The sequence below is a fragment of the Filicampus tigris genome, chromosome 14, assembly GCF_054856515.1.
Source record: "Filicampus tigris isolate MCC_2025a chromosome 14, RoL_Ftig_1.0, whole genome shotgun sequence".
Classification (NCBI taxonomy): domain Eukaryota; kingdom Metazoa; phylum Chordata; class Actinopteri; order Syngnathiformes; family Syngnathidae; genus Filicampus; species Filicampus tigris.
Window position 1 is genome coordinate 18,497,455 of NC_141230.1, and position 12,275 is coordinate 18,509,729.

General features: G+C 41.5%; 1 protein-coding gene across 3 annotated transcripts; it reads right to left on the reverse strand.

The window, feature by feature from the left end:
• Positions 1-25: 25 nt before the first annotated feature.
• Positions 26-11,599, reverse strand: galnt3 (UDP-N-acetyl-alpha-D-galactosamine:polypeptide N-acetylgalactosaminyltransferase 3 (GalNAc-T3)). 3 transcript variants are annotated; one of them, XM_086050802.1, is made up of 13 exons: positions 11,430-11,599; positions 11,103-11,309; positions 10,911-11,014; positions 9,421-9,962; positions 6,946-7,118; positions 6,265-6,414; positions 5,005-5,239; positions 4,822-4,939; positions 3,583-3,783; positions 2,344-2,475; positions 2,032-2,133; positions 1,809-1,961; positions 26-1,200 (listed from the first exon to the last, which is right to left on the reverse strand). In XM_086050802.1, exons 4-13 carry the CDS (start codon positions 9,915-9,917, stop codon positions 1,087-1,089), a joined length of 1,875 nt encoding a protein of 624 aa, XP_085906928.1. In that variant the 5' UTR covers positions 9,918-9,962; positions 10,911-11,014; positions 11,103-11,309; positions 11,430-11,599; the 3' UTR covers positions 26-1,086. The 3 variants fall into 3 exon arrangements, with proteins under 3 accessions (XP_085906928.1, XP_085906927.1, XP_085906926.1); XM_086050801.1 differs by lacking the exons at positions 10,911-11,014; positions 11,103-11,309; positions 11,430-11,599 and adding an exon at positions 10,728-10,904 and having other exon boundaries at positions 26-1,012; positions 1,082-1,200; XM_086050800.1 differs by lacking the exons at positions 10,911-11,014; positions 11,103-11,309; positions 11,430-11,599 and adding an exon at positions 10,728-10,904.
• Between the last annotated feature and the right edge of the window lie 676 nt (positions 11,600-12,275).

The window sequence follows — 12,275 nt, forward strand, 5'->3', positions numbered from 1 at the left end:
GCAGGAGAAAATATACAGACGAAGCTTCTTGACAAATGACTGCACACATTTATTTTTCAATTTCCCATTTGACATGAAATCATACAGTAAGGCTGGTCAAGTTTGCAGTTCAGGACAACTAGTACAAATAAGTTGTGGGCTTTGGCCTCTTTTACAGCACAGTGTGTTGGTAATCATAATTTGGCAGTCAAATTTAAGTACACATTTGCAGCTGAACGTGGGGCATTGCATCAGGTCGTTTCAGAGCCAGCCAACTTCATACCAAGAAAACAATGACGACCCACAACTCAACAACTGTATTTCCCCGGCACAGTGCACACGTCCACCCACTGATTCAGTTGATCGCCTTTCCCCCCCCCCACCTCGTACAGAATAAAATGACATCTAAGGCACTGGATGAAAGTGGTCATAAAAAATATATTCTTAAAGGACTATTCTCACATTTGTGTTTCAGCTTTTCTATTCAGTCTCTTTGGTGCACTAATTGTAAACCATTTATTTGATTTGTATTATTTTTACCCTTTAATAGAGATATTCAATTCAGTCTTGACCTCATCGGTGCAATACAACACGTTACAATACTCATACGAGGAGAAGTGAAAATATACATGGGGACTAAAGTCTCGGGATACGGCTCTTAGGTATCAATTAAAGTATTCCTAAATGTTAAGTCATCTTAATCATATGCTTCCGATTTAGTGGGAACTGTTTAGAGCAGATCCGTAAAGACCTGATACGATCGTTTCACGTGAATGAAATTGACAATTTTTCCCAAGAGAGTGGAAGCTTATGGCCCACATTGTGTATGCGTAATGGCCATGTGTCCGAATACTTTTGTCCACACGTTTGATCTCAGACACAAAAAGAGGCACCAGTCAGCACAGTGCATCTTCATGATTCCAAGAAACTTTGAGTTCACATTGTGATCGGGGGCAACGTGTCAAACGTTTCCTTCCCACAGTGGCCCCACCGTGCTTTCTCCCGACGTTCACACTTTGAAGCAGCGACAGTTCTGTTTTCATGTGTTAAAAATAAATTAAAACTCATTGCAGCCAGGAATCTATAAAAAAAAAAGGGATACTCCAGTCAGATGAAGGACCAAAGCTGGTATCTGTCCGAGGGGTCGCAGGGAGCCAGGGCAGGATGCTCAAAACGGGCACTCAGACACATGTTCCTCCTCGGCATGTAGAATAACTGGTTCTAGTTGATAGAGAAACGAAAAAGGCACATTTCATTTCATAACAGTCTTGGTAAAAAAAATATACCTAGCAAGAGGACGTTGGAAAAAAAAAAAAAAAAAAGTAATCGCATATTACAGTTCTTCTCAGTCATTTTGGTACATTTCTGAGATCACTAATGGAATTTGCAAACCACTACGTGCATTTCCCAAAACAATTCGGACAAATGGCAAAGCGTCATAGTTTCCCTGCAAAGGACATTTATTTATTTTTCTTAAAATCCTTAGTTTATCTCTCAAAAATACATATTTGTGTCACTGGACATTTCAGTGCCATCGGAACGACAAGTCTTTGTGTACGGATCAGACAGACAAATTGCCGAGTCATGACAACAGTGTACTCCGGCTGCTCTGATGTAAACTGACGCTTAACTTTTGATGACAAATTCTGTTTTCTAAATCGAAAGTTACACACCTTGGTGTATGTGGAAGATTGATTGCAAACAACTGGGCAAAATTCACTGCACTTTCCCTGTCTGTAATTTGTAAATCGTAAAATTTAAGGGGGGGGAAAAAACCCCCAATCGTAATTAGTTTTCAAAATGGTTCAGCCCCAGAACATCAAACTTACATCCTGCAGCTCCCACTTTTGCTCTGGTCCGACCACCGTATTCCTGCCTTTGTACTGGCAGGCCTCCAGCTTGACAGGCCCCTCCACTCCGTGCAAACACAGCTCCTTCTGAATGTTGTGTCGAATCTCATGATGAGTGGAGAACTCAAAATACTAAAAAAAAAAAATGTGATTTAAAAATGTAACCATATTAGATTTTTCTTGAAAGCACTTTCTCCCAAACCTGGTTCCCTCCCAGTCCGTGACATGGGTACATGATCAGCTGTTTGCCCCCGTCATTGTTCTCGCCTGCGTCCAGACACGAGTCCTTGCCCACATTTTTCACCTAAACCCAAAGAAAGGACGCAAGATGAAAAACTAACAAACCCCAGCAAGCTGTTCAAACAACTTGAGTGCCTGGAGAGAGTCAGTGGAGTCAAATTGGAACTGCACTGGACCCGCTGGAGGTCCTGAGTAGAAACCCGCAGCGGCTACGCTGCGCCTTGAGGATTAGAGTTGAGGAGGAGAAAGCTGACGCGTCGGCGTCCGCACTTACCGCGCCAAAGCGCAGAGGGTTCAGATCGGGCATGAAGACCTCTGGATAGACGTTCTTCAAATACCAGGAGAAGCTCTTGCACTGCAGCCGCTCACGGAGTTCTAGGCGCTTAGAGACATCCCCAAAAGTTTTCTGGAGAACAAAAATAAAAACAGCATGACACCCAATATGGAAATAGTTTCCAAAGGCCTTCCTAGGATGGATTGCTTGAAGCCTAAAAACAAGCTGAGGTGCTGATGACTCAGTCTCAAGTAGCTTTGGCTCAAAACCGCAAAATGTGCCCATCATACCGTTCGTGCAGTATGAGGGAGGGGCTTTTTATGAGAACGCCATCTTGAAATTGACATTTGCAAGCAGCGGTGAGCATGTCTACAATTGGTAACCGGTGGAAAACGTTGCTAACTAGCATGGCTAACATCAGCTAGTTTCTTCTCTGACGTTATTTCACAGGACAGACTAAAAGTAGAGAAGTCACTACTCATTCTGACAAGTACTTAGTGCTGTTGCAGACTCAGGTCAATTAGAGGAAAGAAAAGGGTATACTTGAAATTAACATAAACGAAATGTATAACGAATAAAAAGATAAGAATATAGATCAAGTAAAGTTGGTCAAATTCTAATCAGTAGTGAACACTCACTCACACAAAAAAACGGAGCAATAGCATTGCATACATTAAGAAAGATTCCAAAGTGATGTTTTGGAATAAGAGGAGCAATCACATGAAGACGATGCAATTGATTCTCCTCCACACTGATAGCTACTGCGGAGGTCTCCTTCAAGAATGTGCGTTGGAAGGCAACTTGAGGTGGAGCCCCGAGGGAGCTTTTTATGGCACCTATGAGACCACATTTCAGGAAATGCTACGAGCCTCTTTCATTTACCAGCCTTGCCTTCCTCCGGGCTCTTGGGTCTCTGCCTGCTGCCAGCAAGCTTTCATCGCGGCCATTTATTTCTTTACTTTTCAAACAATGTGCTTCTGAATGAGTTAAATACTGTACTTCGGACTCTCTTTGAAATTCTACACTTGACCCTGCAGAATGCATCTCACCTAGCATGTAGCGTTGACGCTTACAGCTGCTGCTGCTAGGTAATTAACAGAAGGATATGTTTAAACTTGCCTTCAAGAAGAGAGGTCCTTAAGCACTACCATTATACGGTCCATGTAAAAACAGCTTGTGAAAGTCTATTTTAAATGATTACCGTTAACTGGGAAAATGCTAATGTGAGGGACTACGTACGTCTTTGGCCATTTGTCCTGCTTGCTGGTTACGACGGTAGAAGATCTCCTTATACTCATCCATCCAGACCTCGGCCAGTCGGACCTGGTTGCGGGCGATCACCTGCGTGCCCTTGGGAAAAGTGTGGGGACTCTTGGTGCGGAAAACGTGGCCGACGATAGAACACGGGATGATCTCCAGCTGTCCGCCGCACTGCCAGACCTGCCGGTGACACGGGAACGCCATAAAAACACTTCAAGTCTCGTTTCCACCAAGTGGCAATAGCCGTGTAAGCTACGATTCGAATTGTAACGGTGGTTATGGTTACTTTTTACCCCAAATACCACATCATAAATAGAAGCTCTCAAAGTATCACCATCACGACCAACGCTAAAATACAGTAGCATAGTGGAAAACTTTCATTAAAAAAAAGCCAGTGGTTTTATACCCGAAAAGTATACTTAAACCTAGCGTGGAGTTCATGAATTTTAGGCAAGGTCTTTGGGTCTATTGGAACTCTGTGATCAAGTTTGAAATGTGGTGCAAGGACTGAACTTTATAGGTTGTAACTAACTCCCGACTCTGAGTCAGAGCCAAAGGTGTTGATGCTTGAAATTTTGCAACAAAATTGCAAGGGCAGGGGCAGAAACTCAAAATGGTCACAATTGGGAGCAGAACATACTGTAACATCAAATGTGTTGAAAATGTGTTCTGATACATATTTGTCAAAGAAAAATGAGCCGAGCTAAGGAGTTTTGGGGTAGGTGGGGGGGAAAATCATGATCATTTTCTTTCCATAAAAATATGAAAACATCTCATGGACTCAAACACCACAAGGTTTATTTTAAGATACTGTATCATTATGCAGTTTGGAAAATAAAGTACTTAAATAATAAAGCAATTAAAATTTACTACAATAAGAAAAAAAAAAGGTTAATGGTTAAAAACAAACACGTTAAGTACAATTGAACTGTACCTAAAAAAATAAAAATTGCACAGTTTGAATATTTAGTGCAGTTCGAATCCCTGTTGCGATATTATGACAGCATCAAAGAATAGCTTTGACACACATTTACAAGGCAGACAATTTGACCAAGCACTAGACTGTAGCGGCTATCGCTCCACCGTTTTCCGACTGCGCCAACGCAGACTGGCACACCAATGAAGGGCAAATGAATGAATGAAGTGAAGTCGCGATACGCTGCACACTGTGAGTGAACTGGTGGGAATGCTGCATGTTCATGTCTCGGCATTCCTTACCCTGAAAGACATTTCAATATTCTCGCCACCCCAGATTTCCATTTGCTCATCATAGCTTCCAACGTGGTAGAAATATTCCTTCGAGATGGAGAACAGCCCGCCGGCAAACGTGGGAGTCCTGCAGAACACTTGAATGAAAAAGTCGTTGTTGCAAAGTCCATATTGTGAGGATGCTCGGCTTACTTAATTGGGTACGTTTCATCCTTCCTCCGTTTTTTCTCATGATCCGGAAGACCCTCCCATCCAAAGGACAAGCCCCAGTCAAAGTTGCCCCGGTTGTGGCTCTGGCCGGACGGCGATGGCTTCATGAACTCAAAAGTGTTGAGGTCAATGGTTGATATGTCAGGACTGACCACCGCAGTCGAGTTCTCGGCAATCCTGGCAAGCAGCGGCTCTAGCCATCCGTTAAAGCATTCGCCTGTGAACAAGAAATCCAATCACACCCAGCTACTTCACTACAGTCGTAGGCGTGTCCGGCATGCGATATGTGGACATCGTGTGGATATTACACTAGCCAACTATTTTTTTTTTTTCCAAGTGCCAAAGATATTTTCATGTTTTTTGGGGTAATTTTGAGCTGCTGAGTATAAAAATGACACCAGTTCCTTTGAATTAGCTCTACTTTTTGAGATAGATATTTTTGGCAATTAATTGATGAATTTGGAAATATAAAAATTGTTTGTCGTTTATGCTCTAATAAAAGTGAAACATTGCCGGTAGTGCAGCGTGCGCGTGGTCACACATGAACAGTTAAAGAAAATTTGTGAAAATGGCCTTTTTTTTGTTGTTGTATTATATGATTGATTATGTTTTTGACAGTTTACTGTTTTTCACATTACAAAATCGGTTTACTGCTAATTTTGCCTAATTTTTAGAATTTCTGCAAAATCTTTTTACAAGTAACATGCTCTACATATAGGAGGCTCTCTGCGATTCTCTAATGATTACCGTCTTTGACCATATCGCATCAAAAATTGTTGTAAAAAAAAAAAAGCATAAAGCATTGCCAAAATTTGCATTTTTTTTTTTTTTAACTAGTGTTTTAAAAAAAATATAATATATATCTATATATGTTTATGAAACTATAATTACAATGAACATGTCATTTGTTTTCGTACGTGAGCTTTCGGGGTTTATTTTAAACAGTGCAATTACTGTATTTTATTATGACAGAAAAAGGAAGGTTGGGCAGTCATTTGGGCATTGTAGTAGTTTACATAACTATTACATACTTAAAAAAAAAAAAAAAAAATTGTACTCAACAAATATACAAATATAAATAAAACTTACACTAAAATAAATAAAAACTCAACTAAAACTAAACATTCTCCCAAAAATCAAATCAATTAAAAAAATGAACAAATCCACTCAAAAAACTAAATAAAACTAACTGGATGAAAAAAAAAAAAAGTCCAAACGAAATATAGAATGGTGTGGACTCACAATGGGCATCCAGAAAAGTGAGCGTGTCGCCGGTGGCCACAGAAGCGCCCAGTAAGCGCGCGGTAATGAGGCCTTTCCTCTCTACCTGCCGGACGACCCGGACAATACTCAGTGCTTTCAAGTACTCGTCCAGCCCGTCCTTCAGCACATCTGAAAGGCAAGTGTCAAAAGGTCAAAATGACACCGTCGATGACTTTGACATTTACTGTACAAACCATCCGATTAAGTCCCATAGAAAGACGCAGGGACTGTCAAGGCGATGACTAGATAAAAATCACAATCTTTGACATGCGTGACTCAACTAGAATAAAAGAAGAGCAAACTTTGCTGCCAATCCACAACAAGGGGAGCTATTTGGTCAAACCTGTTTCCACCCAGTAAGGCGCAAGGCAAGGCTGCTGCGTATCCGGCCACCACCTGTGGCCCGGCTCCCGAAAAGTAACTGAATCTAACGTTCCGGATCGACTGAACTTTTGGCCAGGATTCCGTTACCTCCCTCCACCGGGCCTCTTTTTGCAAGAATCTTTTCTAAGCTCTGACTGTGAGGTCTTCTTAGAAAACTACTCGTCTTAAGTTCTCACTTCCTAGAGCTCCAAAAAGGAAAAAGGGCTTCCTCTCCGCCACATGAAAAAAAAAACAAAAAAAAAAAACGAGCGATTGGCTCCAAAGGGGCCCGTTTACCATCAACGCTGGCGTCGTCCACCAGGATAATCTCTTTGAGGAGAATGGCAGGGGACGTATGCAGGACGCTGTACACGGTCCTTAGCAGGGTGCTCCAGGCCTCATTGTGAAACACGATTATCACGCTGGTGGTTGGCAAGGGAGGGCATCGCTTGAAGGTTTGCTCAATACATCTGGAGAGACAAGCACAAAGATCTGTCTGTCGCGAGTGCTCCAGAAGGCTTCCTCTGTGCCGTGTTTGATTACTGCTGGGACACCGCGTGTGTGTGTGTGTGTGTGTGTGTGGCGACTTTTTTTTTTTTTTTTTTTCCTCTCTTCGAAAAGGGCAATGGGAGAAACGATTGGATTCAATGAGATGAAAAATAAGGCCGTGTTTTACGTCTCGTAACGTGTACTGCGCCAGCATGCAGTCTGAGATGGGGCGCATCGGGGCGTGCTGTAATTAGGCAAATGCAAGTGCCGTTGCTTGAGCCCGGCCATGGTAACCGGGTAGGCATGCTGGAGCAAAGTCTCGGTGAGAGCAATCATCTCTGTGGTTTCTGTCTGACTCCACTTGCAAGAACCAAACACGACGGATTTGCTGGAGTTAAGACTCTAGTCTTGTATTACCGTCCCCCGTACCCACAAGCTATGTTATGCAAAGACCTGAGAGATTTTCTTTTAACCTCCGCAAAAGGAAGTTCCAGTAGAACCTCTGCGCATGGAACCTGGTTTAAAAAAAATGCCTTGAAAAATCACGACTGAAAATGTTTGAAACAGAGCGATCAGAGTGCGTTGTTTTTGGGTTTTTTTTCCTCTTTTTAATTTTTCTAACACTTCCAAATCAGAAAGATGTCTTACTGTCATGGATGACATCACAAGATGTCATTATAATGTATTTAGCGAGACCTCAGATTACCGCTGAGAAGCTCTGGATTACTTTTTTTGGAGGGGTGGGGGTGGGGGGCGGGCAACACATCTCAAAAGGGATGTTGAGAAAAGAACGCCCAATGGGAAGTAGAATATCAAATGTCAACGCAGAAGTTATGTGTAGAAAGCCGACTCGCATTCTGGTGCTGTCCCAGTTTATTTTTCCAACTTTAACGTCAATTGTGATTTACTGGGCAACTTATTTTCCACTTGTATGACAGTTAAGAATGTTAAAAAAAGCAACTTAAAATATTGCCTTCACAAAGTTCACACCACTTTTTTTTTTTTTTTTATCTATGGGAAACGTACATTTAGAGGTTCCTTTGTTTGTCAGTGAGAGCAAACAAGGACAAAGTACAGCCCGGGGGGCCACATCCGGCCCGCCCACAGTCTCTGACCGGCCCTCACTGTGACCATGAAGTCAAAGTAAAACATATGCTGTGCTTTTATTTTGAAAGTTGTGCTTTTATTTTATGTGCACACTAATACAAGCGAGGCAACGCGCAAGAGCTACGACTTGCATCTGTGATGTTGGCAACTTAGCAACGTTTTCGCTATGATTTGCAACTTTTCCGACCCCTCGAGCAACAGTTTTTCCCCCAAAAAAGAGACTAGCAAAAATGAAAACAGTGCTCCTAATGTTGGAAACATTCTTATTTCCTGCAAGGTGGTGGGAAATAAAGAAAATTTGGCCTGCAAATCATTTTCATTTCCTGTACTTATTGAGCGCATTATAAGTCACGACTGCATCATTATAAATAACCGTTAATAATATTAAACTGCCCATTTATCGATATATTTGGGAGACCTGACTCTAGAACGGCTAATATGAGTTGGCCGTTGCTGTACAAAATTAATGTTACATTTTTTATGTATGTAACTTTAATGACCACTTATAATTTTAAAATTTCTATTCCCTAATTTTAAGAATACATACCATATTCTACATACATAGAAATGTATTGAAACAAGACGGTGTGTTTTTTCTAAATAGATTAAAAATATAGACAAAAGTTGAGTTTTACATGTTGGCTTGGCCCTTGTTAAGTGTTTTTCATATGGCCGCCTTTACAAAATTAATAACCCATCCCTGATTTAGAGTTTGCCTTGGAAAAAAATACAGAGCCAATTTCTATGAATGGTTAAAGCACAAGTGGGGAACCTATTTTGGTAAAAAAAATAAATTAAAAAAAAAAATTGTACCATTGTGATATGACACTTTTCCAAAGTAGGATTTGGTAGGGTGTTGTGGCCTAGCATTACCATCGGACTATTCAGTTATGAATGAACATTGCACGAGTAGGTGGGGTTTACGGTCTCTACTTTTTGTCATCTTGTGCCAGTTGACTTTTATTATTTTATCACCATGAGCCGACTACTCGGTTGTAAATGGGCATAGCACAACGGGTAGGTGTGACTGCATCTTTGGTGCTGAGCAATTATTTGGGAAAGGAGTGAGCAACATTCGGTTTGCACAAACATGGCCGACTCCATATCGAGTTTAAGATCCAGTCAAACATGAGGTCTTTTGTATGAACAGGATGAAGAGTGTGCAAGCAAACGTACTCTGGTGGTCTTGTGTCTGCGCCCAGGTCTCGGCTCAGGGAGATGCGATCGCTGGCATACAGATTGAAGCAGTGCTTCTGCTCGCCTGTCTCTTTTTCCTTCTGTTCAGCGGGGCTCAGGGAGTCTGTGCGGAAGGGCTTGCCAGCGGCACCAGGAGCGAGCGGGTTCTGGGGAGGCCTCTCCAAGGCTGGCTTGAGCTCGGCGGCTCTGTAGCGACCTGGCAAACAGGACGCACTGTTTGCACTGTGCTTCTGACGTACGGGGGCTTTAATTTGCAACTTTGGCATGGCGTCCCTGAAGTTATTAACCGCTCCCATCACCATGCCCAGCATGGTGTCCTGCTTCTCATTGATCTCCTTTAGCCACGGATCCTTTTGTGGACCTCGGCTTTCCACTTCCCATTGTATCAGGAACAGAAACGTGACAAAGACCAGAGCTGCTACGACCAGTTTAAGAGGGTGCAGCCGTCGTCGGAGCACTCGGCGCAGTACGGTCATTCTTCTTGGATGGAGATCCAGACTGGTTTTAAACTGCAGTCCCAACTGCAATACATTGATGGAGAACCAGCGTCACAAGTCAGTATCACTAAAAATTGCTACTGATGTCTTCAACAGAATCACTTAGTTACCATAAAAAAATTTAAAAAAAAATGGAGCAGAATAAGGAAACTCAGGGGGGGCAAAAATATGGCACCAAGAACCACTTGAGACTAGGAGTGTTATTATCAGGGTTTTCGAAACAGATTAATCTGTCTATTTTTTTCAATTAATTGATAAATCTGAGGGTTTTTTTTAATTTCATTTTTTTACATTCTATCCAAATTTCCATTCTGTGATGATACAAAAACAGGGTATTACAAATCGACAGTGCAAAAACGCACACATATATGATTCAGTTACTGGTTTGATCTGTAGCATTGTAAAGGAAAGGGGGAGGTAACACTACTACACACGGGCTGGTCTCGAGTTGGCTGCAGGCTGCAAAGTACGAGCTGCGGGTGATCGGGTTTTGTGATTGGCAATGAAAGGCATTTATTGACATATGCCAATCATGTAGTTTTCCACGGAAATTAACTGATTTTCATGAGGTTTGCTTTTTTTTGTCAATGCCAAAATGAGCGCTATGCTACCAATACAGAATGTTTGACAAAAAAATATATACCTATAGTAGGGATAGACCGATAATAGATAAATGTATAAAATCACACTAAATCATTAAATTACATTAAATCACAAAATGAATAAACCATGCTGCTGAGGATTCCGCCAGGAGGAAGGAATTAAAAACAAAACAAAAAAAACCCTTACCATTAGTCAGTGAACTAGACGTGCAATAAAAAAAAAGGCTCCCAAATCGACTGCAACAAAAACACAAGAACCGAATTCATGTCTCCTTCCAACAGGGCAACGCGTCGCTGCCGACACCGACGCCAAGGAGAAGCTGTTGTCGGTCGGGGAGAGCAAAAACCCCGAAAAAGATTTGTACTTCACCAAACTTCCGTCTCGTTGGACCCAGGTGCGCTGTTCTCAGGTAGGAGGCGGTGACCAAGTCGTGCGCATGCGCAGAGCCGAACCCTGCGTGTCAAACTCCATGGCTGCAATAAAAGGAGAAAAAGCCAACAAAGATCAAGTGTCTTGATAGGCAAACCAGTATGTCAAAGTCATTTATAAGCTATAACATACATTAGCACACGCGATCGCTCTTTGATGAAGTTTAAAGTCGCGTTTCATTAACGTGGACGTGTGTTTATAGTGGAGTCGCTCGCGTTAAATGAATCAAGGAAGGATGGTGCCGGTGGGGTTTGTTCAAGAGCTCCATTCATCCACGCAGTTGCTGGGATACAAAGAGCAGAGGAACGCGCTTTATCCTGCACCGCATCCAATCGGACTCTGGAGAAAATTTGGTGAAAGTTAAAAAATAGAAATACAATAAAATAACAACAAAATTTTTTTTTATATATATAACTCGTGAAAACAATGATGGTTCTTGTTTTCTTGTCTGACACTTACGAGCAGATGGATCATAAATCTCCCAGCTCTTTCCTTCAGTTGTCGCGATGAAGACTGATGTGGAGAGGGGCAGCGTCGTGGATCCCAACCGTGGGGAAAACTGACCTCGGCCACTACTGTGGAGTGTGTCTGCCTTCAACTGGGCTTGCTCTCACACTACAAGCATCCGGCTCAGTAATCAAACCTAAAAACTCTGAGCGCTCCAAGTACCAAAAGCATGACATAAAAGAAAAAAATAAGTAAAGGCAAAACATGCTTTATTCTTAAAAATACATTTTGTGCACTGACTGCAAAGCGTCCCTTGTTTTTTTCTCCAGCACAACCAGTTTTCATAATATGTAATATGGATACCTTATAACATAATAATACTTTATATTAATATTTATGAATGAAGGTTAGGTTCAGCAACAGGCCAATTTTTGAGGGGTCTCAAACGCATAACTATAAATTACAACACATGGTAAAATCCGTACTGCACAAGATTTTATAGGTCAAACTTCAAAACAAAACAAAAAAAATGTACATCAAATTATGAATGAACATTGATCCAAAATTAAAGTGTAAAAACAGGTCTTAAAAGTGTTATGCAAATGTACTGAAAAGTCCTCCCTTATAAATTATGATGATGAGGAGGGAAACAAAATCACACATTAATCATAGCATTGAAGGGAAAAAAATGTGACTATTCAATCAAGGACATTCAACTCAAGTTTGTCATAAAATAGGCTAAATGACTACAACCACAATAACAAACTAATTAAAAAATGGATAAATGACAGTCAGCGTGATTAAAAACTGTATCTTTGTAACGAATGGGTGGACATTATCAAGAAAGGCTTGAAATAC

What these genes read in the sequence shown, in the direction of transcription:
- galnt3 (XM_086050801.1), bottom strand. An exon ending in ACCCTCTGCGCTTTGGCGCG is followed by an intron (nt 2,134 to 2,343) that starts GTAAGTGCGGAC and finishes CTTTGGGTTTAG; the next exon opens with GTGAAAAATGTGGGCAAGGA. An exon ending in AAAAGTGGGAGCTGCAGGAT is followed by an intron (nt 1,201 to 1,808) that starts GTAAGTTTGATG and finishes TCTATCAACTAG; the next exon opens with AACCAGTTATTCTACATGCC.